The following is a 23,413-nucleotide window of genomic DNA, read 5'->3' on the forward strand; positions in this document are numbered from 1 at the left end:
TTTCGTTCAAATTTTCAAAGTCTCGTATTTCTTTAATTTTATTGTTTTTCAAAATGTACCTTTCGTTATTTTATAGCCTTATTATCTGTCTTTAAGTTGTGCTTAAACAAACAATTTAACATTTGTGTAGTTTTAACTTTTTTGTTGACATACAAGAAAAAAGCGACCGAGGAGGAAAGTAACACGCTACTTTTCTCCTGTTGTCGATATTGTCCATGTTTTAACTAATGATTGAAGCAAATCGTATTTAATTTTACGAATAACAGAGATTTATTTAAGAAAAACCTGTGATCTAGGTAAGCATAAAATATCTTTAAGAAAAAAAATGAGCTAAATTCATAAAATGTTCGAAATATGTGCTAAATATGTCCCAAATATGTGCCAAATAAGTATAAAGTGTACTTAAACTTTTATGTGTTCCTAATAAAAATATTTCTAATTAATAATAGTCATTAGTCTAAAGAATTTTACATAATTTTATACTGTTACTTTCCTCCTAGGAGCTTGTTACTTTCCTCCTCGGGGGTCAGGAGGAAAGTAACAGATGAAGAGCTTGCGTAAAAGTTATACTGTGAACTGTCAATTTATTATAAATGTTTAATTCAAATTTTATTTAAAAGGTGAATGTCCAAGCTTTCATTTAATATATTGGACAAATTTATCCGACAAATATTTTTAATGCTAGCATAAAAAAACTGATTTTTGTTACTTTCCTCCTCGGTCTCCCCTATAATATCAATTAAAATTTTTTGACTAATTGTGAGAATCATTATCGAAAAAGTGATTTTCTAATTATAAGAATATCCGTAAATTTTTAACATAAAAACTTATAAAATAAACAAATAAATAAATATTTTTAGTATTACGGCTAATACTAAATTTTATGATACTTATTTTTGTCCAAAATTTTTATTTAAAACAAACACTGAGACAAAAAAATTTAGAGTTTGCAACAAAATTGTTTGATTAGGCAATTTTTGTTCTTGTAACCAAATTTTGATTGGCTGAGACAATGTCGTAGAGTTATCTCAACCAAACATTTGGTTAGGTCAACAAAATTATTTGTACATTTTTAAATTCCAACCAATATTCGGTTATAACAACAAAATAATTTGGTTAACACAACAAAATAGTTTGGTCTAAAAAATCAAATGATCGTTTGTTGTCCTAATGAAAATTTGGTTGCGACAACCAAATAATTTGATTCGCTCTCAGCTCATAGCTTAAGAGAACAGTTATAGTTTAAATCTCTCACAAGGATGGGTAGTCCAATGGTCAGAGCTCCCGATCTTCATTTTTAAAACAGAGGTTCGATCCCAGGCGGAGATGAGATTTTTTAAAGTCCACAAATATTTCAATTGGATATAAATATAAATTCAATGTTAAATTGATAATAAATAAATAATGAAATGAATAGAAAAGATAAAAAGAAAAGAGATAAGGTAGAATAAAATTTTTAATTTATTACAAAAAAACTGTTTGTTTGATCAACCAAATATTTTTGTTGACCTAATAAAAAAAATTTGGTTGAGCTAACCAAACATTTTTGTTATGCCAACAAAAAACACTCAACCAAACTTTTTGATTGACTCAAACAAATAGTTTGGTTGCTTAAATATCAACAAAATTTTTTTGTTGGCCCAACCAAATTTTGGTTGCTCTAACTTAACATTTTTCTCAGTGTATATTATATCATTGAATGTGAGAATTTATTATTGTTTTGTTCAATCTATTTTTTTTTTTTTTTTGTTTTTTTTTTGTTTCTTTAAAAATTTTGTGTAGTTTTGATATTGACTCAAAAATTTTACATTTTCACGTTAGAAAAAGTTAAAAATTCTTACCTTTAGCTTGTTTTAAAGAATATTGTACTCCAAAAGTTGACACTATTATGTATAAGAAATAAATTTCAAGAAAAAGAAAAATTTTAATGCAATTCATGTTGAATATAATTTTTATAAATATTCTTTTTTCTTACAAAATTTTATAATATACACAATAATTTCTAATGTTTGATGTTTTATACACAGTTTGCAAATCCACTGATTTATATACAAAACGTTAATATTATAATATACATACATATATATTATACTTAACAGAATAGCATCTGTTTGAATAAATTAATAAAATTTATACTCTATAAAGAAACATACATTTTTATTTTTTGCAATACAAACAATGTTTTGTCTCTCTACATTGTAAATATAATACATTATTACTATGCGTATTTATTGTTATTAGTATAAAGCATGTTTTATTTTTTTGTTTAAATTAAAAAAAAAAAATTTAAGACAATATCAATAATTTTTTTTAAAGGTAGATCCAATTGAATTAAAAAAAAAAAATTTAACTTAGTTTTTTTATTATTTAAATTAAATATTAGGCTAATTTTAATATTTTTGTTTTAAAATAATGCAGCATTGAATAATTTAACATTTTTCATTTTTTTTAATTTTTCGTCATTTCTTTTATAATCATAATCATCTACTGAAAAACAAAAATTTGTTTGATTCAAATAATCGGTTACTTGACTATTATCAAATAAATATTTATTTGTATCAAATAATTATTATTTGAGTCAATGAAATAGTATTTGTTTCAAATACAATTTATTTAATTCAAATAAAAATTATTTGGTTCAAGTAAATATTTATTTGATAATAGTTAAGTAATCGATTATATTTGAATAAAATAAATTCTTTTTTTCAGTGTAATAAAAGCTATGAACAATTTCTGTAAATTAAAATTTATAATTTTTTAAATTCTTGGATTAATATTTTTTTCTGGGTGTCTTCATTTCCGGGAAATAAATGTTCTTATAACGTTGATTTCTTTTTTTTTGAAGATCATAAATTCTGGTTAAAAATAATAACTAAATATTTATTCTAAAACGCAATAAGTAAACAAATTTTACGTTTTCTATATTTCAATTGCAAGGAAATCTGTATTTTTCTTCAAGGGTATATCATTATTACATTTCTACGAATATAGTTTAAAAATATGTTTCCGGCATTTTGTACATTTTCACGATATATGCACCTTGGATGTTTTTAACCCCCTAATAAAATAGAAGTATCGATCTTTAATAAAAATTTATGATTCATAAATCCCAACTAATAAAAATAATATTAGTTTAGTTTTTCAAAGGTGACATAACCTAAAATTGTTTTAGGTTGTGTAATGTTTTTAGGTTATGTTACCTAAATCGTTGCCTATGCATAAAAACTTTTAATTTTTGATTTAAATACAATTTCAAATTGTTTAAATTTTAAAAAATTTAAATTTCATAAAAGCTTTTTTAAAATTTAAATCATTTTTTTTTTCTTTAAAATTACAAAAATACACAGTTAGACTAACTTTAGTACCGATTCTTTGTCCAAATCTTCCTTAATATATACTACACGATCACAGAAGGTATATATGTAGTATTTCTTTAATTATCGTAGAATCGCACCCCTATATAAAATAAAATTCCATTCGGAAAAAAAAGTACCCCATTAATTGCATATTATAAAACATATTAAAAAATATTTTTCTCTGATATTTGAAAAACAAAAAAAAAAAAAAAAAAATGCTTGTCACACCTCATTTTTGCTACAGAGAATTTTCATCTAGTGGCAATTATCGAATTATCGACTGATGGTGTAAAGGGAGGAAAAGTTCCATCAGTGGTCTCTAATCACCACGATATAAATTACTAATTAACGCCTCTCATCCCCCCCACCCCACCCCAAAGGTATCCTGACCGGATTATATGGGTCTCTTGGAAACTTGAACTCATCTAGAGTGACTTAATACCTTACGTGCTTCGTTGCACATTTACTGTTGATATTGCAAGCAGAGAAGCTATATACATTGTATGCCATATCGGTACCGCATCGATAACAAGAGAGCATATCTATAATGTATTCAATAATAATAATATCTCTACATAGGGAAAACTTATAAGGGCCTTGTCAAGTTTTCCTTTAAATTGCCCTATTTTGTAAGATTATTTTTATTCTTAATAAATGATAGTATATACAATTTTTAATTTTCTATTTTAAGAGGGCTGCTTTCTTCTTAAATTTTGAATTTTTGAGGTTATGTTCGTATTTTAGTTCTGAATTTGACCTAAGTTTTTAAGGTTATGTTTCAATTTTTTGATATAAAAACTTGAAATCTTGACTTTGTAGTTTGGCGTTATGTTCGCTCTTTTGACTAAAAAATTATGATCTAATTTTAAGGTTACATTTGCCGATTTTAATTTTAAACGCAAAGTCCACTTGATTTGTTACTTCCATGAAGTTGGCGTCGACACTCAGAGTTGAAAATTGTTTTTCACAAGACCAAAAATGTCAAATTATTTTTTTTTTAAGATTTTCGGTCCAAATAATGCATTAAGAAATACTTTTTAAGGTATTATATTATGTTAACCCAAAACCTTTTTAAAAATGATTTGATATTTTTGGTCCCGTGAAAACTAATTTTCGACGATGAGCGTCGGCGCCAACTTTATATGAAAGTGATTTGTTAAAGTATTTTTCTGATCTTTCACCTAATTTTGACCTTCATGAAGTTGGCGTCGACGCTCAGCGCCGAAAATTGTTTTATTTCACAGAATCATGTGAAATTATTTTTTTTTTCCAAGCTTTTCGGTCCAAATAATGACTTGAGAAATATACTTTTCAAGGTATTTGCCCTACTTAGGGATGAACTTGTCAGGGCCATGAGAGTTTTCCTGGGAATTACCATATATATTTTGTGACAAAAATAAGCAATCAGTGAAAAATGTACTACAGGCTTATAATCAGTTTTAATGAATAAGTAAGCAACAAAAACAGAAGAAAGTCGACCCAACTTCAAATATTTTAAAAAGTAACACCAACAGTAAACAAAAAAATTAAATACATATGGAATTAATTATACAATTAACACATTATTTATTACTGGAGACCTTATATTTACCCCTACCTATTAATATTTAACGCAATCGCTTACATAAATTTTGAAAAATATTTAACGCTCGCTGGGATCGAACCCCCTAACCTAACGCTCCATAATCTAACACGCTAACCATTACGCCAACTTAACGTGAGAAAATAAATACAAAATTGATTTGATTAACTTAATTAATTAAATTAATTAATTGTTATTTAAATAATTAAAAATTCATAAATATTATTATTAAATAATAATTATTATTACTTTGATAAAATATTTTGCATGAAAATTTAATTTTATTATAGTTTTATTTGGTGTTAAAAATTACTTTTTATTTGGAGGTTATGTCATAAAATCATGGCAAGACCGAGTTGCTCTAAGGAATGCCATACTTGTGGACAAACTGGCAAGGGCCTTTCCACTGCCTTGATATGTAGTTTTCTAGGTTATATTGCAAACATGGCATAACCAAGTAACTGTCATTTAATCTGGGAAATGGCGGACTTGTGGAAAAACTGGCAAGGGCCATGAGAGAGCCTTACTTAAAGTAGAACTAAGTAGGGAAATTTCTGCACGGGTTGAATATTAAAACTACATTCTATTTGTAATAACAGATAATAACAAAATAACTAAATTATTTTTAAAAAATTTACATTTCATAATAGTTTATAATCATTTTAAATAATTTATTATTTAAAAAAAAAGTTATAAAAATAAATTTTTTCAAAATTGTTAATAAATTAAATAATTACAAACATGAGTCATTAAACTTGATAGAATTGAGTTTAATTATGGTCCATTTGAATTTTATTATTCAAGTGGTCATCAATCTTATACTCTCAGGTGCAGTTTTGCTTTTATAGATATGTGTTGCTCTGAATCTGCCGCATATAACCTCTTGCAGAATAATATATATATATATATATATATATATATATATATATAGACAATGTGGTGATTCATTCATTCTCCATCTCTTCTAAAACTACACACACATATAGAGGTGAATTTCCACAAGTGCTGGACAAACACACTAGTTCCACCTCCTCATCCTTTTCAGACAGCAGCAATTATTTGGTTTTCACTCAAAAATGCGTCTCGAGTATATATTCATTTCTTCTAAAATTAGAATACATTTTTTTCACATATTTTTTATGATGAGAAAAAAATTGTTACTATTTTAAATAGTAATCGTAAAAAAAATTATGCCTATTCCTAAATAGTAAATTTAGGAAAAAAAGTTTCGTAAATTTACAAACTGGAAAATCAGACGGCAACATAATCTAAAAATTGTTTTTATTTTGTAAATTTTTCACCTATTGTGTCTCTTTCATTACACTTATTTAATTTGAAAGAGACATAATAAGTGAAAAATTTACAAAATAAAAACAATTTTTAGGTTATGTTGCCTTCTGATTTTCCATAATTTTACGAAAGTTCTTTTTACGTTGTAGGACGGGACTTTTTTCCAAAGTCCAACGTTGTTAAAATAACTTTAGAATTTTTTTTTCTACATGTTATAGAGAAAATATTGTTTCATTTTCTTTTCATTTTTTTTTCCTTAAATTTTTAATGAAGTTTCAAAAGGATGAGAAACAAAGGGAAAAGTACTCTAGAAATTTCCCTATGTAGAAGAAGAAGAAGAAAGCCTTTGGGCAGGTCTAACTATATATATAGAAAGGACTCAAGAGTGTTGTGTGCTACTTCTATCTTCATCTTCTATCAGGTTAGTTCAGCTAGTGGTAAACTTTGTAATATTCATCATCAAGGGGTTGATGCTAAAATTCTCCTTCGAAAATCTCACAACTCTCTATAATGAATAAAGTCAGATTGAGTGATCGAACTTTGCCTTTGTATATAACTAGTCCCGGTTCTTATTATTATTATCAAGAGGATAAACTTATCTTCAAAACCCTTCTCTTATATATTATAATAACAATAATAATTAATCCATCTTAACTTTCACTATACCATTGTTTTCGTTTCGTATATTGTGTAAATATATATCTTGAACCATGACTTTTTCTTTTTATTATATAGTTTATCAAAGTTTACAATATTTATTATTTTTTATATATCAGTTTCTTTTATGTAATGGCGTAACTTTTCACTTTTATTTTTTTCACATTAATTAAAAGTTTATAGCACAGAAAATGTGTTCTATTATCTTGGTTAGAAAGAAGAAAGTTCTGATGTCGCTTTATTTTCTTTTTTTTTTTTTAGAGACGTTTTTTGTTTTTGAGTAGCGCAAGCAAGACAATATCGAATTAGTGGTAATTTTTTTTATAAATTAAAATTAGTTAGGTATAATTATAATCATGTAAATTTTAAAAATTACACATTGTTACAAACCATAAATTAAATAAATTGAAATAAATAATGAATTATTAAGGAATAAATCGTTAATTTTTATTTAATTTATAATTTGGTTTAATTTAATGTCAATTTTTGCTAAGTATTATTTATTAAATAATACATTTAACCTACAATTTATTTGTTTATTAACCTTTAAAAACTATATTTATATAAAACTTTCAAACTAATAATCTTAACTATATATTAGATAAAATTAAACTTTTGAAAATGCTAATATACCTCTCTAAGGATCTTTTAAGATTTTGAGTTTCTTTTAATAATTCTCCCATTATCTTTGACGTTTCCGAGATATTCCGAGAACTTGATCGTTTTTGTGTTAGTTTTCGGGATGAGACGATTTGATAAAAAGAAATAAAAACTCGAGTTGTTATTTAAAAAATGACAGTTAAAAACAAGAAATTTTGCGCGAGATAATCGATCTTCTCGTATCGTTGTGCATCACTACTTTAAACCTATAACCTATATTGTACTCATTTTAACCCTATATTAAACCTACTTTGAAGCTATTTTGAATCTATATTAGACCTGCTTTAAACCTGTGTCGAATCTATATTGAGTATACTTTAAACATTTATCAAACCTATATTGGACCTATTTTGGAACTACAACGAACTTATATCGGACCTACTTTTAACTGTATCGTACCTATATAGAACCTTCTTTAAACCTATATTCGACCTATTTTAAACCTACATCGAACCTATATTGAACCTACTTTAAACTGTATTGAACTTAAATAGAACCTACTTAGAACTTATCGTAACTATATTGAACCTACTTTAAACTGTATCGAACTTAAATAGAACCTGCTTAGAACCTATCGAAACTATATTGAACCTACTTTAGAACTACATCTAACTTATATTGAACCTACTTTGAACCTCTATAAAACCTATATTGGGCCTGCTTTGAACCTTTTTTAAACATATATTAGATCCCAATATTTAGGTAAAATTTTAATATTTGCAAGCCTTTAAAAAATTGGGACGCATATGATTATTATGTTCTAAAATTTATAAGTTAGAATTTTCATTTTACGATATTTCATTTGTCATAATTATTTTTCAGACAAATTTTTATTTGTTCAAATTAGTATTTTGCTGCAGAATTTTTATCAAAACGATTTTCCATATTACAGAATTTTTATATAACCAAAAATTCACTTCACAGAATTTTTATTTTTTCAAATTTTTATTTCACTGCAAAAAGATAAGTATCTTATTTTAAGATGTTTTGTTCGCCTTTTTAAGATGTTTTTTACAACTTGCTTCTAAGTTATCAAAAACATTTTAAAATTCATTTGTTTCTTACACTGTTAAAAATCGGGCTTCAACTTTACACTAAAAAGATTGAAATAATATATTTTCAATCCGAAAAGGGTAAATGTTTGCATGTCATTGGTTGGACAAAAAACTTTAAGCCATAATGAAATAAAAACATTCGCACTTGTCGAAATATATAATTTCAATCTTTTTAGTGTAAAGTTGAAGCTCGATTTTTAACAGTGTAAGCTATAAGATAGATAAGAAGATACTTTTGGTAACTTGCGTCCAATGTGTCTACACTATACAAAATTTTTACTTAACCGAAAAATCATTTAACAGAATTTCTAATTGATAGAATTTTCATTTGTCCGATGTTGCAAATGGCCGAACAATTAATCGATTTTGGCGCGATTTTTAAAATCAACCAATCAAAAATTATCCATAAAATTGAAGCGCGCAGGAGGACATATAGCCCCCCTTATATACTCTCTAAATTTAAATTAGTAGTTTTCTACTAATGAAAGAGTGCGTATTCGTTTACCAATTGAATTAGTAACAGTTTTGACTCTTTTTTAGTAGAAAACTACTAATTGCTAGTAGAAAACTACTAATTCATGGAGTAAATCGGCTTACTAATTTTAAATATTAAAAAATACAATTTACTCCATGAATTAGTAGTTTTCTAGTAGCAATTAGTAGTTTTTTACTAAAAATTAGTCAAAACTGTTACTAATTCAATTGGTAAACGAATAGGCACTCTTTCATTAGTAGAGAAATACTAATTCAGATTTAGAGGGGTTTTTTTTTGTTGGCACATTTTCCCTAAATTTAAAGAGTATACACGCAGGTAAATATTAAATAACCAATTCATTAAGCGAGTGGTATAAGCAAGTAGTATAGAAAAGGTCGTTTCCGACATTATTACTCCGTCATTTCAACTTGATTCAAAGACTGTCACATACTATATTCAAGAGACCACAGTACATATATACATGTATATAGAGTGTGCGAATCCCAATTGCCCTCATCGTTATAATTTATCAGTGCTCCTCCCCCACTCTACAAAGTACTCTGACAAACAATCCTGTTAGCCACATTCACCCTATATGTATACCCCTCATGTCATGTATCCTGGCAGAACGAATCAGCATTTAGATGAACTGCTTGGTATTCTTGGCTTTTCTCTTTCGCCCTTCGCATAATTCTAATATATACTCTGTATACGCACTTTCTCATATTCGTTTCAAAAGGTCTGCTATATAGGGGTTAATATTCACACAATGGAAAAAGGATAATTAATGCGACACGAATTTATAGTTATCATATTAACATTTATTAATAAACTTTCACACACAATCTGTTCAAATATTTTATGTAGCTCCAATATAGGATTGAACTTTGACACAGGTGTTTGGAAAGAAAAAAAAGTTTGCCTACGATGCCAAAAAAAATCATTGTTACCTGGGTGGTTCCTTAGCACCCCCTAAAACGAGAAAACTTAACCTAAAAATCGTAGCTACCCGAGGCGAAATTTGAATCCTCTTTAGCTTCCCTTAGAACCTAAATAAGCCCTCTTTACGACCTTGTAGACTCCCGTAGGCCCTCCTTTGAATCCAAACGTGGAAGAAAGGTAAATTTGCGACTGGATGAGGAAGCTAAAGAGGGTCTAGTTCGATTAAAAAAGTACAAAAAAATGCAAAAAAAAACTCTTTTAATTATTTTGATTAAAGCAAAATGAATTTTTTCTTCACACAATATTTCTTTAATTACCCTTTAAAAACTGGAATTAACATATTTTGAAGCGTTTTAAAAAAATTAATAGAATTAGAGCAATTTCAAAATTTTCAATATTTTAATCAATTTTTAGACCCTACTTTAAATCCAAACGTGGAAGAAAGGGAAATTTGCGACTAGTTGAGGAAGCTAAAGAGGGTCTGTTTAACTCTACTTTACTCCTTGTAAATTAGGGCTTAAATTTCGCCTCGGGTATTCATTGAGAAAAGTTTCGAAATTTTTTCAAAAAACTTGTTTTCTAAGGGTCAGAGATACCCGAGGCGAAATTTGAATCCTCTTTAGCTTCCCTTAGAACCTAAATAGGCCCTCTTTACGATCTTGTAGACTCCCGTAGGCCCTCCTTTGAATCCAAACGTGGAAGAAAGGTAAATTTGCGACTGGTTGAGGAAGCTAAAGAGGGTCTAGTTCGATTAAAAAAGTACAAAAAAATGCAAAAAAAAACTCTTTTAATTATTTTGATTAAATCAAAATGAATTTTTTCTTCACACAATATTTCTTTAATTACCCTTTAATGATAGAACGTCCAACGTCCTTCCTGCAGGATGAAAAAGACTCAGGTGAGTCCCTCCGAAATCGCTTTCTAAAATTAACTTGGATTGAGATAAACACAAAAAAATATATATGGTTGGAAAGGTAAAGATACAAGCTTTCAGCGCATGTAAAAATTAAATTTCTAAATTCAAACCCCAAGGCTAGGCAACTTAAAGAAGTTAAATTTTTGTAAAACTGACCTAATGTTTAGTACTAGATCGTCGACGCCCGGTCCTGCCGGCAGGACTCTTCTCAGTTTATTGATACGATTACCCAGCCCTGATATTTAAATTTAGAAACTTGATATTCACATGATCTGATAGCTTTTTTAATTACCTTTCGAACCATATATATTTTTTTATGTTTATCTGAATCCATATTAATTTTATAATGTTTTTTCGGAAAGACTCTCATCTGAGTCTTTTTCATCCGTCCGCAATTGCGCTGGATACAAATCTTTATACATAGTGTTATAATAATAATACAAACAAAATTCAAGATTAAAAAAAATATATAATGCAGAAAATTTATTTGGTAATTTATGGAAATTTATGAAGTAATTTATGGAAATTTATTTGGCAATTTATGGAAATTTATGAGGTAATTTATGAAATTTTGAGGTAATTTATAATTATAATACAAACAAAAATTGAAGATTCAAAAACTATTGCAGAAAATTTATGTGGTAATCTTTGGAAATTTATGCGGTAATTTATGAAATTTTTGAGGTAATTTATAATTGTAATACAAACAAAATTTAAGATTTAAAAATTATTGCAGGAAATTTATGCTGTAATTTATGAAATTTATACGGTAATTTATGAAATTTATGCGGGAATTTATAATATCTAAAAGACAAATTTGAAAACTAATTTTGGAAATTTATAGGGTAATTTATGGTAATTTATGAAATTTTTAAGGTAATTTATAATATATAAAATTTTATGTGGTAATTTAAGAAAATTTAATGGAAATATATGTTTTAAATAAAGTGCGTCCTGCCGGCAGGATGACGGAACATCCTGCCGGCAGGATGGCGCAATGTGCGGAGAAGCATCCTGCCGGCAGTACGCAGCGGCTTGTCCAAGCGTCCTGCCGGAAGACCCTTCCAGCAGGATGGGCGCTTGGACGTTCTATCATTAAAAACTGGAATTGACATATTTTGAAGCGTTTTCAAAAAATTAATAGAATTAGAGCAATTTCAAAATTTTCAATATTTTAATCAATTTTTAGACCCTACTTTAAATCCAAACGTGGAAGAAAGGTAAATTTGCGACTAGTTGAGGAAGCTAAAGAGGGTCTGTTTAACCCTACTTTACTCCTTGTAAATTAGGGCTTAAATTTCGCCTCGGGTAAGTTTTAAATTATGTTTTTAATGATTTTTATTTATGTGGGTGTGTTTGAAGGATCTCATTTTCTAGGTACAAGTGATTAAAAAAATTGTTAATAAAAAAGAACTCGAATTCGTAACTTTTATGTAGGTGACGATGTCTGTAGGAGGGGGAAGGAGTTGGATTTTTTGAAAAATTTAAACAGTAAATTTTGATTTTTTGTGAAGTCAAAAATGTGTATTTTTATTACAAAAAATATTGAGATGTCCTTGTTCGTTATTTTCTAGATATTAATTATTTAATTATTTAACGTTAACAAAAGATAAAATATTTTATATACAAAAAAAGTTATCGTAATTCTGTCGTTACCAATTGAAAGCTACCGTAATTCCGCATCCAAGGAGCCCAATATGAAGAATTTTGGGTTTGTGGATTGTTAATAAATAATCGCATAACATTGCAATTCTCTCTAATTCAAAATAGTTCATATTATTCTCGTTGAATGCAGAATTACGTCAGCTTGCAATTGATAACTCTAAATTACGGTAACATTATTTGTTTATAAAATATTGCATTTCTTATTAACATTAAATAATTCATTAATTAATATCTCGAAAATAACAAAAAAAGGACATCTCAATATTTTTTGTATTGAAACTACACATTTTTAACTTTCCAAAAAATATCCAAAATCGTCACCTATATAAAATAAAAGTTACGAATTCTAGTTTTTTTAATAAAAAATTTTTTAATGACTTGTATCTAGAAAATGAGGTCCTACATTGACATAAATAAAAATCATTAACATAATTTAAAACTTATTTCTGACCCTTAAAAAATAATTTTTTAGGAATAATTTCAAAATCACCCCTAGAAAAAGGTGAAACTTCTCTAAATGAACAGCTACGATTTTTGGGTTAAGTTTTGTCGTTTCAGGGAGTGCTAAGGAACCATCGGGTAACAATGATTTTTCTTGGCATCGTAGGCAAACTTTTTTTTCATTCCAAACACCTGTGTTGACCTACATATTATGTTTGTCGGACATTGTCTTGAAACCAATTAATGGTCGCTTAACATATATCCTTGAATTTTGAGGTTATGTTTGATTTATGACCTTTGAATCCTGGAGACCTAGGACCTTGAATTTTGAGGTTATGTTCGGTTTAATACTAATGTAGGTAGATATATGTGGGTCAATTTACCAAAATTTTTTAGAGAATTCAATAAATATTATCATTTTTTTTTACTGTGACGTTTAAGAAAGAATGACCCATATATAAAGAATTCTTTTTTACTATTATAAATATAAATTTATATATAAAGTAATTTTAGTATATTTATATACTGTTTTTTCATGCTATTTTTCTTCGTGTAGAAAATGGTTATTTATGAGAAAAGAAAAGTTATATATATATATATATATATATATATATATATATATATATATATATATATATATATATATATACTATATAGATCTTGAAAATCCTTTCTATAGAATCTTCGCGTTTCCAACGCGCTATATAGCCTATTAAGTTTGAAACTTTGACTGTTGAGAAGTTTTGAAAAGGTTGAGAACTTTTGTATTGGTTTCGACATTCATAAGTTTACTCGCGGATATATATATATGTATATATACCTATATAGGAAACCGCAAGAATAAATCAGTCTCGTTCATTTAAGGCTACGTCTTTTCTAATTGAAATAGTTTTTTGCCTCAAAATGAAATTTAATTAAAAATTGCATGGTTGATTTATATAAACGAAAGAATATAATATATATATATATAAATCAAAAAAAATGAAAAAATTGTGAATTAACTTTTGTGCAGAGGCAAACGTTTTGATTTTATATCTTAACTCTCTGCGATTGGAGACACTTTGTGAATTCTCATTGTATTTATCGATTTGGCGTTCTTAAAATAAATTCCGTCTTTTTTGACGCATATGGCCATAAAAGGCAAAAGGTGCAAAATATATTTTAAAATTAGGCACGAAAAAAAAAATTTATCTTAAAAAGCGAAAGATTTTATTAGAATAGTGAAATAGTTTTAACTGAAATAATTAAAAACTTTTTCTATATTTTAGTGAAACCTTTTGCTGTTCAGGGTAAATATTTTTGAAAAAAAAACAACTAATTTCTACCAAACTTAATTATTTAATTAATAGTATAATTATAAATATTATTTATTTATATTTAGTAGAAAATTGAATTTCCAAATTTGTAACTTTGGTGAAAATTTGAAAATATTTTAACGTTTATAATATAGAATTGAATACCTGAAATATACCTTGGGCTGACCATTCGTTTATCTGAATCACTTGGGTTAGTGTATAAGTTACTAGGAAGTCAGAACATTGTTAAAGCGCGCTTTATTCACTGCGACTTAACTTCAGTTCTCTCTTTATATATCTGTACTACATATATACTCTACTGTATATATATATATGTATATACATCTACCGTTATACTTATACCTCTTTTTTTTTAAAAAAAAAGTCGTAAACTTGAAGCTGTGAACTCGTGCATTTTTCACATATTTCTTTTTTTCCACTCCAATGTATTTTTTCCCCTAAAGCTAGTTTTTCTTCCTTACAATCAAAATAAAAAAGGCGAGGAGAAAAAGTCGAAAATATATGTATAGGGCAAAATTCTTAAAATCTACCGTTAAAAAAAAAAAAATTCAATTTATTGACAAAAATTTGCTAAATAAAATAAATTGTATCACTATTAGTTGATAAGACAAAAGTTTTGAACGTTCAAATAAACGAAATGTTTTTTGCAACTTCTTTAAGTACTAATTTTATTAGAAAATATTTATTTTAATTATCTAAAAAGAAGTTATTAATTTAATAATTGTTTAATTTATTGTTTTATTTTATATTGTCATTATTATTTTCTAATAATTTATATAGATTGAAAAAAATATTTCATTCATTTGAACGTTGAGAACTTTTGGCTTATATTAGTTGCAGAAACAGGAATATAACCCTAAAGTTCAACATAACCTCAAAAATAAATAATTATAATTTAAAAAATAGGTAAAAATGAACATAACTTTAAAAATCATAGGTATGTCAAAAACATAGATTAAAAACGAATATTTTTGATACGAGCATATGGTAAAAAAAAATATTTTAGGTTATGTTTGTGATTAATTAGCAACTTTTTACGTAAAACTATCAATAAACATAACCTAAAATTTCTTTACCATAAAGTTCATTTTTTCTCCTGGAGCGCTACATATAAAAAATTGCGATTTTACTGTTTGTTCAAATTTTCAGTGATATTATAACTTATAAATATAAAAATAAAAAAGTAAACAATGAGAAAAAGTTATCATAAACTTCTATCAAAATTTTCCACATATATATATATATATATATGGAATTGACAAATAATTTATTGGATATTCATAAAAAAAATTTTATGAACTGTAAATTTGAATATTTTTTTTTCTTTTTTAATTTATTGTCAAAATTTTACGATACGAGAATAGTAAAAATAAACAAAAGGTTTTCATTAAAAAAAAATTTATTATTGTGAAATAAAAAATAAATGCAAAAATAAGGGTAATATAGATAAGTTGTATATAAATTAAATTGAATTTTGTTATGAAACACTTAATAATTTACTTGTGGTGACTTATTAATAAATTGTGATTTTTTTTTTTTTCGTCAAAAAGACGGATGTATTTCAGGCAGCGGTAGCAGCTGCTGCGGCCGCAGCTGCAGGAGGTGGAGCACAACAACCAGCACCAACACCAGGAGGCAACGATGCAAGTCCGGATGCTGGTGATGCTGGAAGCTTGGTACCTGTAACTTCCGGTGCAACGACGCCGGCAACAGCAACACAAGGAACAGACCTCAAGGGACAACCAAAACGTCTTCACGTCAGCAACATACCTTTCCGCTTTCGAGATCCCGATCTTAGGGCAATGTTTGGAGTAAGTTGATTTATGAAAATGTTTTCATTTTGAGATGCATAAAAGCTGATTAAAATTTTTTTTTTTTAATTTAATTTTAATTTTACAGAATATTTATTTGAGTTTTCATTTTACAGAGTTCTCATTTAACCGGTAATCAATGTTGCCGAATTTTGATTTACATGAAAATTAAGGACGCATGATTATATGTTCTATAAAAAAATCATTAGTTAGAATTTTCATTTTATGGAATTTCATTTGTCATAATTATTTTTGAGCCGAATTTTTTATTTTCTCGAATTAGTATTTTGGAGAATTTTCATCAAACCGATTTTCTATATTACAGAATTTTTATATAACCGAAAATTCACTTCACAGAATTTTTATTTGTTCGAATTTTCATTTAACATAATAGGCATTTTAAAGAATTTTTATTGGATAGAATTTCATTACATAGAATTTTCATTTTATTCTTTCAGATGAATTTTCATTTGTTCGAATTATTATTTAATTGAATTTCCATATAACCGATTTTTCTGCAAAATTTTTACTTAACCGAAAAATCATTTAACAGAATTTCTAATTGATAGATTTTTCATTTGTTCGAAATTGCAAATGGCCGAAACAACAATCGATTTAAGCACTATTTTTAAAATCAACCAATCACAATTTTATGCATAATTTTTCATTTGTTGATTTTAAAAATCGCGCCAAAATCTATTGTTTGTTCGGTCATTTGCAATTTCGGACAAATGAAAATTCTATCAATTACAAATTCTGTTAAATGATTTTTCGGTTAAGAAAAAATTTTGCAGAAAAATCGGTTTTATGGAAATTATATTAAATAATAATTGGAACAAATGAAAATTCATCCGAAAGAATAAAATGAAAATTCTATGCAATGAAATTCTAGCCAATAAAAATTCTTTAAAATGCCTATTATGTTAAATAAAAATTCGAGCAAATAAAAATTCTGACAAATAAAAATTCGAATCATTAAAAATTCTATGAAGTGAATTTTCGGTTATAAAAAATTGTGTAATACAGAAAATCGTTTTGATAAAAATTCTGCAATATATTAATTCAAACAAATGAAAATTCGGCTCAAAAATAATTATGACAAATGAAATTCCATAAAATGAAAATTCTAACTAATAATGATTTTTAGAACATAATCATGCGTTCCTTTTTTATTTAAGAGAATTTTAGTTTAAATTGAATTTTAATTTAACAGAATTCTCCTTCAATAAAATTTTAAGTGATTCGAATTTTTAAATTTACTGAAATTCTAATTTACCGAATTTTAATTTGTCCGCATTTTTATTTGTCCAAATTTTTAATTATTAGAATTTTTAAGACTCCGAATTTTCATTTGTCCAAAATTACAATTTGGCCCAACAAACAATCGACAGAAAAATTTCGACACATTTTTTTGAAAATTGACCAATTAAAACTTATCAAAAAAAAATCGTGATTGGTCATTTTTAAAAATTGCGCCGAAATCTTTCTGTCGATTGTTTGTTTGGCCATTATTATTAATTAAATTCGGCTTCTTTAAAATTCTATCAATTAAATATTCGTGCAAATAAAAATTTGGACAAATTAAAATTCAGTGGATTTTGGAATTTCTGTCAATTAAAAATTTGAATCACATAAAATTCGATTGAATGAGAATTCAGTGAAATTAAAATTCGATTAAATTAAAATTCTCTTAAATAAAAAGTCATATGTAAATTAAATGACTATAAAAATAAAAATTCTGACATTAAAAAATTCGGTAGCTAAAAATTTGTTATGAAAAAAGAATTTCTGTCAAATGCTAATTTGAAAAATGAAAATTCGTTTAAAGAATTAATTATTTCTAATAAAAATATTTTAAAATAAAAATTTTAGTTAATGATTTTTAATGGGAAATTCATGTGGCCTGAAAATAAATTGGCCAAAAATTAAATTCGAACGAATCTCTATTTGACGGAACTATTTTGAGGTTAGATTTAAAATTGACCAATAATAATATTCGTTATAATTTCTGATAGGTGAAATTTAAAAATTGGACCAAAATAATACTGTTAAATTAATTTTCGAACATTTTGCATTTTCTGTAAAATCAATATATTCGAACAGATGAATATTCTATTAAATTAATATTCTTTCTAATTAATTTCTGGGGAATTAATTTTCGTCTAAATAAAAATTCTGCAACTTTGATAATAATCAATTAAATATAAATTCTGTACAATGAAAAATCAAACGAATGAAAATATCCGTAAAATAAAAATTCTGTATAATTCATTTTCTGCAAAATTAAGATACTTTTAAATTACTATTCTGCAAAAATAATATTCTACAAAATAAATTTCAAATCTGTAAAGTTTACAATGTTTATGGTAAACGATTAAAAATAAAAAATACTTTTTTAACGCGGTAAATAATAAAATAAAAATATTTTTTTTTATTGATCGAGAAACGTTGGAAAAAAAAACAAAAAAATTATTGTAATATGTACTTATAAAAATGTAATTTGTATTTTTGTACAATATTTAAATCAATAGAATTTAGTTTATGTAATTAAACAATGATAAATGTTCAAATAAAATTATTCGTATAATAATAATAATAATAGAAATTTTCTACAGTAATTTGATAATATCATTTTTTGAAGAGAGATAGCAGATCAAAAATTTATGGTATAGAGATTGTGGGTTGGTTTACATCGTTAGCATTAATCGTGTGATCTATGCGACAATACTGCACAAAAACCACATTGTCGTGATTTCAAAATGGATAGGATTTCTTGCGTTATAACGTTTTTGGTTTAATAATTCTCAGGGTTTATCGATAAAGCCATAGTGAAGATAATGGCGCGCAAATACTGACGGAATTTATTATTAATGTTGATTAACATTCTAGGGGAGATAAAAATTTTTTTTTTTTTTTTATTAAATTTCAGTAAAATAATTTTTCATTTATTTAACAAATTGTAATCATCCTAATTTTCATTATTTTTTATAATAATTTTCTTACAATCTGAATTTTTTTTTTTAATTTAACAATAAGTTTTGGTTATTGCTTCAAAAAATTTTAAAATCGTTTTGTATAGGAAAAAAAATTGTGTTTATAAAATACTGGAGCTTAATTAAATCATTTTTTTTAAATTTTTATTCCACTGAAATATATAAGGGTATAATTAAAAAGTTTTTCTTTATATTAATTAAAACTTTGAAAATTACAATTTCATAAAACTATTTTATTTTCATTATTTTATTTCAAAAACAGATTTTAATTTTTTTCTCTCTCTTGTTTCATCCTCGAATCCTTGATTTTACCTTGATATTCATTATTGTATGTATTTAATTTCTGTTTTCATAATTTTGAGAAACAAAAACCATATTGCATATATATACGTAATGAAAGCTCGTCAATTTATTATTTGTCACATAAATGAGAATTAAGGAAAAACACAGAGAGTGGAGAGAGAGAAAGAGAGAGAGAGAGAGTAGTGGAGATTTAATGAGGTGACGTGAAAAAGCTCTTACTCTGCAATCAGATTGCATTCAAGTATAATTGAATTCGATCTCGGGGGTTTGTTTATTTTATTTTCACTGCGCGCGCTATGCAATGGGTCAGTGCCGGAACTTCATTGCTAACTTAATAGCTCTCTCTCTCCCTCTTTCTCTCTCTTCTCTCGCGCTTGATTACAAAACTTCTTCTACTTTGCTCTCGCAAAACTTGGAGAGAGAGAGAAAAAAAAAGTCGCTTTTATAATGCAACAAAACCTAGTTAAACGCAAGGACTTTATAATTAAAATCTCTTTTTCTATGTTTCAGCAATTTGGTGCGATTCTGGACGTAGAAATCATATTTAACGAGAGAGGCAGTAAGGTGAGCTTATGACGACCAAAATTCAACATTTCCCATTCAAACAAAAAAAAAAAAAAAAAAAAATGTTCAATTTACAGAGATTATTTTATACATAATCCCGTTGGTATAATAGAGGGATTCTCTTGTTCCAGGATGAAGTGTGATTTGCAAAAAGAAAGAATCAATTTTTTTTCTTCTTATTATTGCATTCGCGATAAAAGGAAACGCATGAGTAAGTTCTAAAAATCAGTTAGAATTTTCATTTTATAGAATTTTATTAGATAGAATTTCCATTAAACCAATTTTTGATATTCGTAGAATTTTAATGTAACCGAAAATTCAATTGACAGATTACATTACAATGAATGACATCCTTGAAAACCGAAAAAATACTAATTTAGAAAAATAAATGTACATTTATTACGGAATGACCCCAAAAAAATCCAAAAAACAGTTATAACTTTCAAACAAATTACCGGATCGTTGTGAAATTTGGTAATTATGTTCTTTGTAATAAATAACACCCTTTAAAGGAAAAAAATTAAAAATTTAGAAAAAAAAGCGTATAATTATCATGGAATGTCCCCCCAAAAAAATCCAAAAAAACTGTTAGAACTTCTAAAAAAAATTAACGTATCCTTAAATAACTTGGTAATTACGTTCTTTGCGATAAATGAAATTATTTTATTGCAAAAAAATACAAATTTAGGGGAAAAAAACATATATTTATTATGGAGGTCCCCAAAAAAATCCAAAAAACCTTTATAACTTCTAAAGAAATTAACAGATCTTTATGAAACTTGGTAATTATGTTCTTTGTAATAAATGACACCATTTAAAGGCAAAAAATAAAAAATTTAGGAAAAAAAGCACATAATTAATATGGATCGTCCCAAAAAAAAATCCAAAAAACAGTTAGAACTTTCAAAAAAAAAGTTACCGTATTGTTATAAAACTTGGTAATTATTTGATAGAAATTCTGCAAAATAATTACCAAGTTTCATAACGATCCTGTAACTTTTTTTGTAAGAGTTAGAAAAATTTTTTTTTGGGTCCTTCCGTAATAAATATACTTCTTTTTTTCTAACTTTGTATCATTCTGCAAAAAAAAAAGAATGTAATTTAACGCAAAGAACATAATTACCAGGTTGTATAAAAATCCAGTAAGTTTTTTGAAAGTTATAACTGTTTTTTGAATTTTTTTGGGGTCATTCCATAATAAATGTACATTCAGTTTTCTAAATTTGTATTTTTCTCTAATAACAGAATGTCATTTATCGCAAAGAACATAATTACCAAGTTTCATAAGGATCTGTCAATTTCTTTAGAAGTTATAGTTGTTTTTTGGATTTTTTTTTGGACATTCCATAATAAATATATGTTTTTTTCCCTATATTTGTATTTTTTTGCAATAAAATAATTTCATTTATCGCAAAGAACGTAATTACCAAGTTATATAAGGATACGTTAATTTTTTTTAGAAGATCTAACAGTTTTTTTGGATTTTTTTGGGGGGCATTCCATAATAATTATACGCTTTTCTTCTAAAATTTTTTTTTATTGGCATTGAAAGACGTTATTTATTCCAAAGAACATAATTACAAAATTTCACAATGATCTGAAAATTTTTTTGAAAGTTATAACTGTTTTTTGGATTTTTTTTTGGGTCATTCCATAATAAATTTGCTTTTTCTTAATTTTGTATCTTTCTGCATTAAAAAAATGTCATTTATCGCATAGAATATAATTACTAAATTTCATAAGGATCCGTTAATTTCTTTAGAAGTTATAACCGTTTTTTGGATTTTTTTGGGGGGACATTCCATAATAATTATGCGCTTTTTTTTTATAAATTTTTAATTTTTTTCCTTTAAAGGGTGTTATTCATTACAAAAAACATAATTACCAAATTTCACAACGATGCGGTAATTTGTTTGAAAGTTATAACTGTTTTTTTGGATTTTTTTGGGGTCATTCCGTAATAAATGTACATTTATTTTCCTAAATTAGTATTTTTTCGCCTTTAAAGCATGTCATCCATTGTAATATAATCTTTAAAGTGAATTTTCAGTTACATAAAAATTCTTTAATATAAAAAATCATTTTAATAAAAAAATTCTGCAAAATAATAATTCGAAATGAAAATTTTGCTCAAAAAAAGAAATTCTATTAAATGTAATTCTATAAAATAAAAATTCAAACTACTAATTTTTAGAACTTATTAATACGTCCCGAAAAAAATGATGTTAATCCTCTTTTAAAAATTGCAAAGATTCGAAATCGCATCACGATGATGATAAAAAATTGAGAATACAACACACGTAGGAAGTGAAGGTATCTCGTAAATTCATATAAAATTCTGTGTGTATGTGTGTGTAGTTCCAATTCGAGCGCGGGTAGTCTTGTTATGTCACGCATCATCTTCAAAAGCTCACACAAAAGGTTTTTGAGAGCTTCCCTTGAAAGCCTAGAGCGAGCGCGTGACTTGATTTCAACACACACACACACACAGAGAAGGAAGCAAGCAAGTTTCGCGCGAATAAGTTCATATCCTTATAACGGTCGGTTGGACTTATTGGGAAAATTCATATTACAGTACATATGTATAGTGTACTTGTCTATCGTCATCCTGGAACAAGAATTTCGCCTCTCGCAAATAATAATCTTTTCCATAAGGAGAGAGCAGAATTTCCACTTACCTTCTTATCTCTCCTCTCTCTCTCATTTTCAAATGGTTCCATTACTTATTCTCTAATGAATTTCACTTTGATATATTTAATCCTTTATTTCTCTCTTTTGATTCAAACGATTATAATTATTATTGAACAACATTTTTCATTCGAGTAAATAAAATTCTTCAAATGATTTCTGATCATTTTTTTTTTTTTTTCTTAATAAAATAGAATTTTTCTGTTTATTAAAAAAATTTCTTTCAATTCATTATTTATTTTCAAATATTTTTGTTAAAGGCCTCGGAGTTTTTTTTTTTTTAACGTAACTTATTTCGACTTTTGTAGAGTATAATTTTAATTATATATATTATATTTGGATCGGAATTTTTCAAACGAATTTTAACTCTTTCTTAAATTTTTATTATTATTATTATTATTATTATTATTATTATTAAAAATAAAAATAATAAAAAATTTACAAAATAGTGGAATATATTTTTAAATATTCTGTAAATACTATTTTTTTGGAAATTAAAATCAATCCGAGATCTGAGTTTCTAAATTTAATTGGATTTAATATTAAATCTTTTTTTTCCTTCTCAATTTGAAACATCAATATATTTTTTCTATTGCAAATATTTTGAATCAAAATTATTGTAAAAATTTGAATTAAATTTTTTTTTAAAAAAAATCATATTCCTGATTTTCCTTTCATAAAGTTTCAATTAGAAAAAAA

The 23,413-nt window shown here is 26.2% G+C and overlaps 1 protein-coding gene across 12 annotated transcripts in view; it reads left to right on the plus strand.

Moving 5' to 3' along the window:
- The window catches only part of LOC127283950 (RNA binding protein fox-1 homolog 2), a 410,297-nt gene that overhangs the window by 265,457 nt on the left and 121,427 nt on the right, over positions 1–23,413 (plus strand). For all 12 annotated transcript variants that reach the window (XM_051309148.1, XM_051309145.1, XM_051309146.1 and 9 more), the window contains 2 exons: positions 15,906–16,166; positions 19,973–20,026. In XM_051309148.1, coding sequence (XP_051165105.1) covers positions 15,906–16,166; positions 19,973–20,026 — 315 coding nt within the window. The remainder of the gene's footprint in view (positions 1–15,905; positions 16,167–19,972; positions 20,027–23,413) is intronic.

Source organism: Leptopilina boulardi, unplaced genomic scaffold (genome assembly GCF_019393585.1).
Source record: "Leptopilina boulardi isolate dan_hultmark-lab unplaced genomic scaffold, ZJU_Lbou_2.1 LbouV2_316, whole genome shotgun sequence".
In the NCBI taxonomy this organism is placed as follows: Eukaryota; Metazoa; Arthropoda; class Insecta; order Hymenoptera; family Figitidae; genus Leptopilina; species Leptopilina boulardi.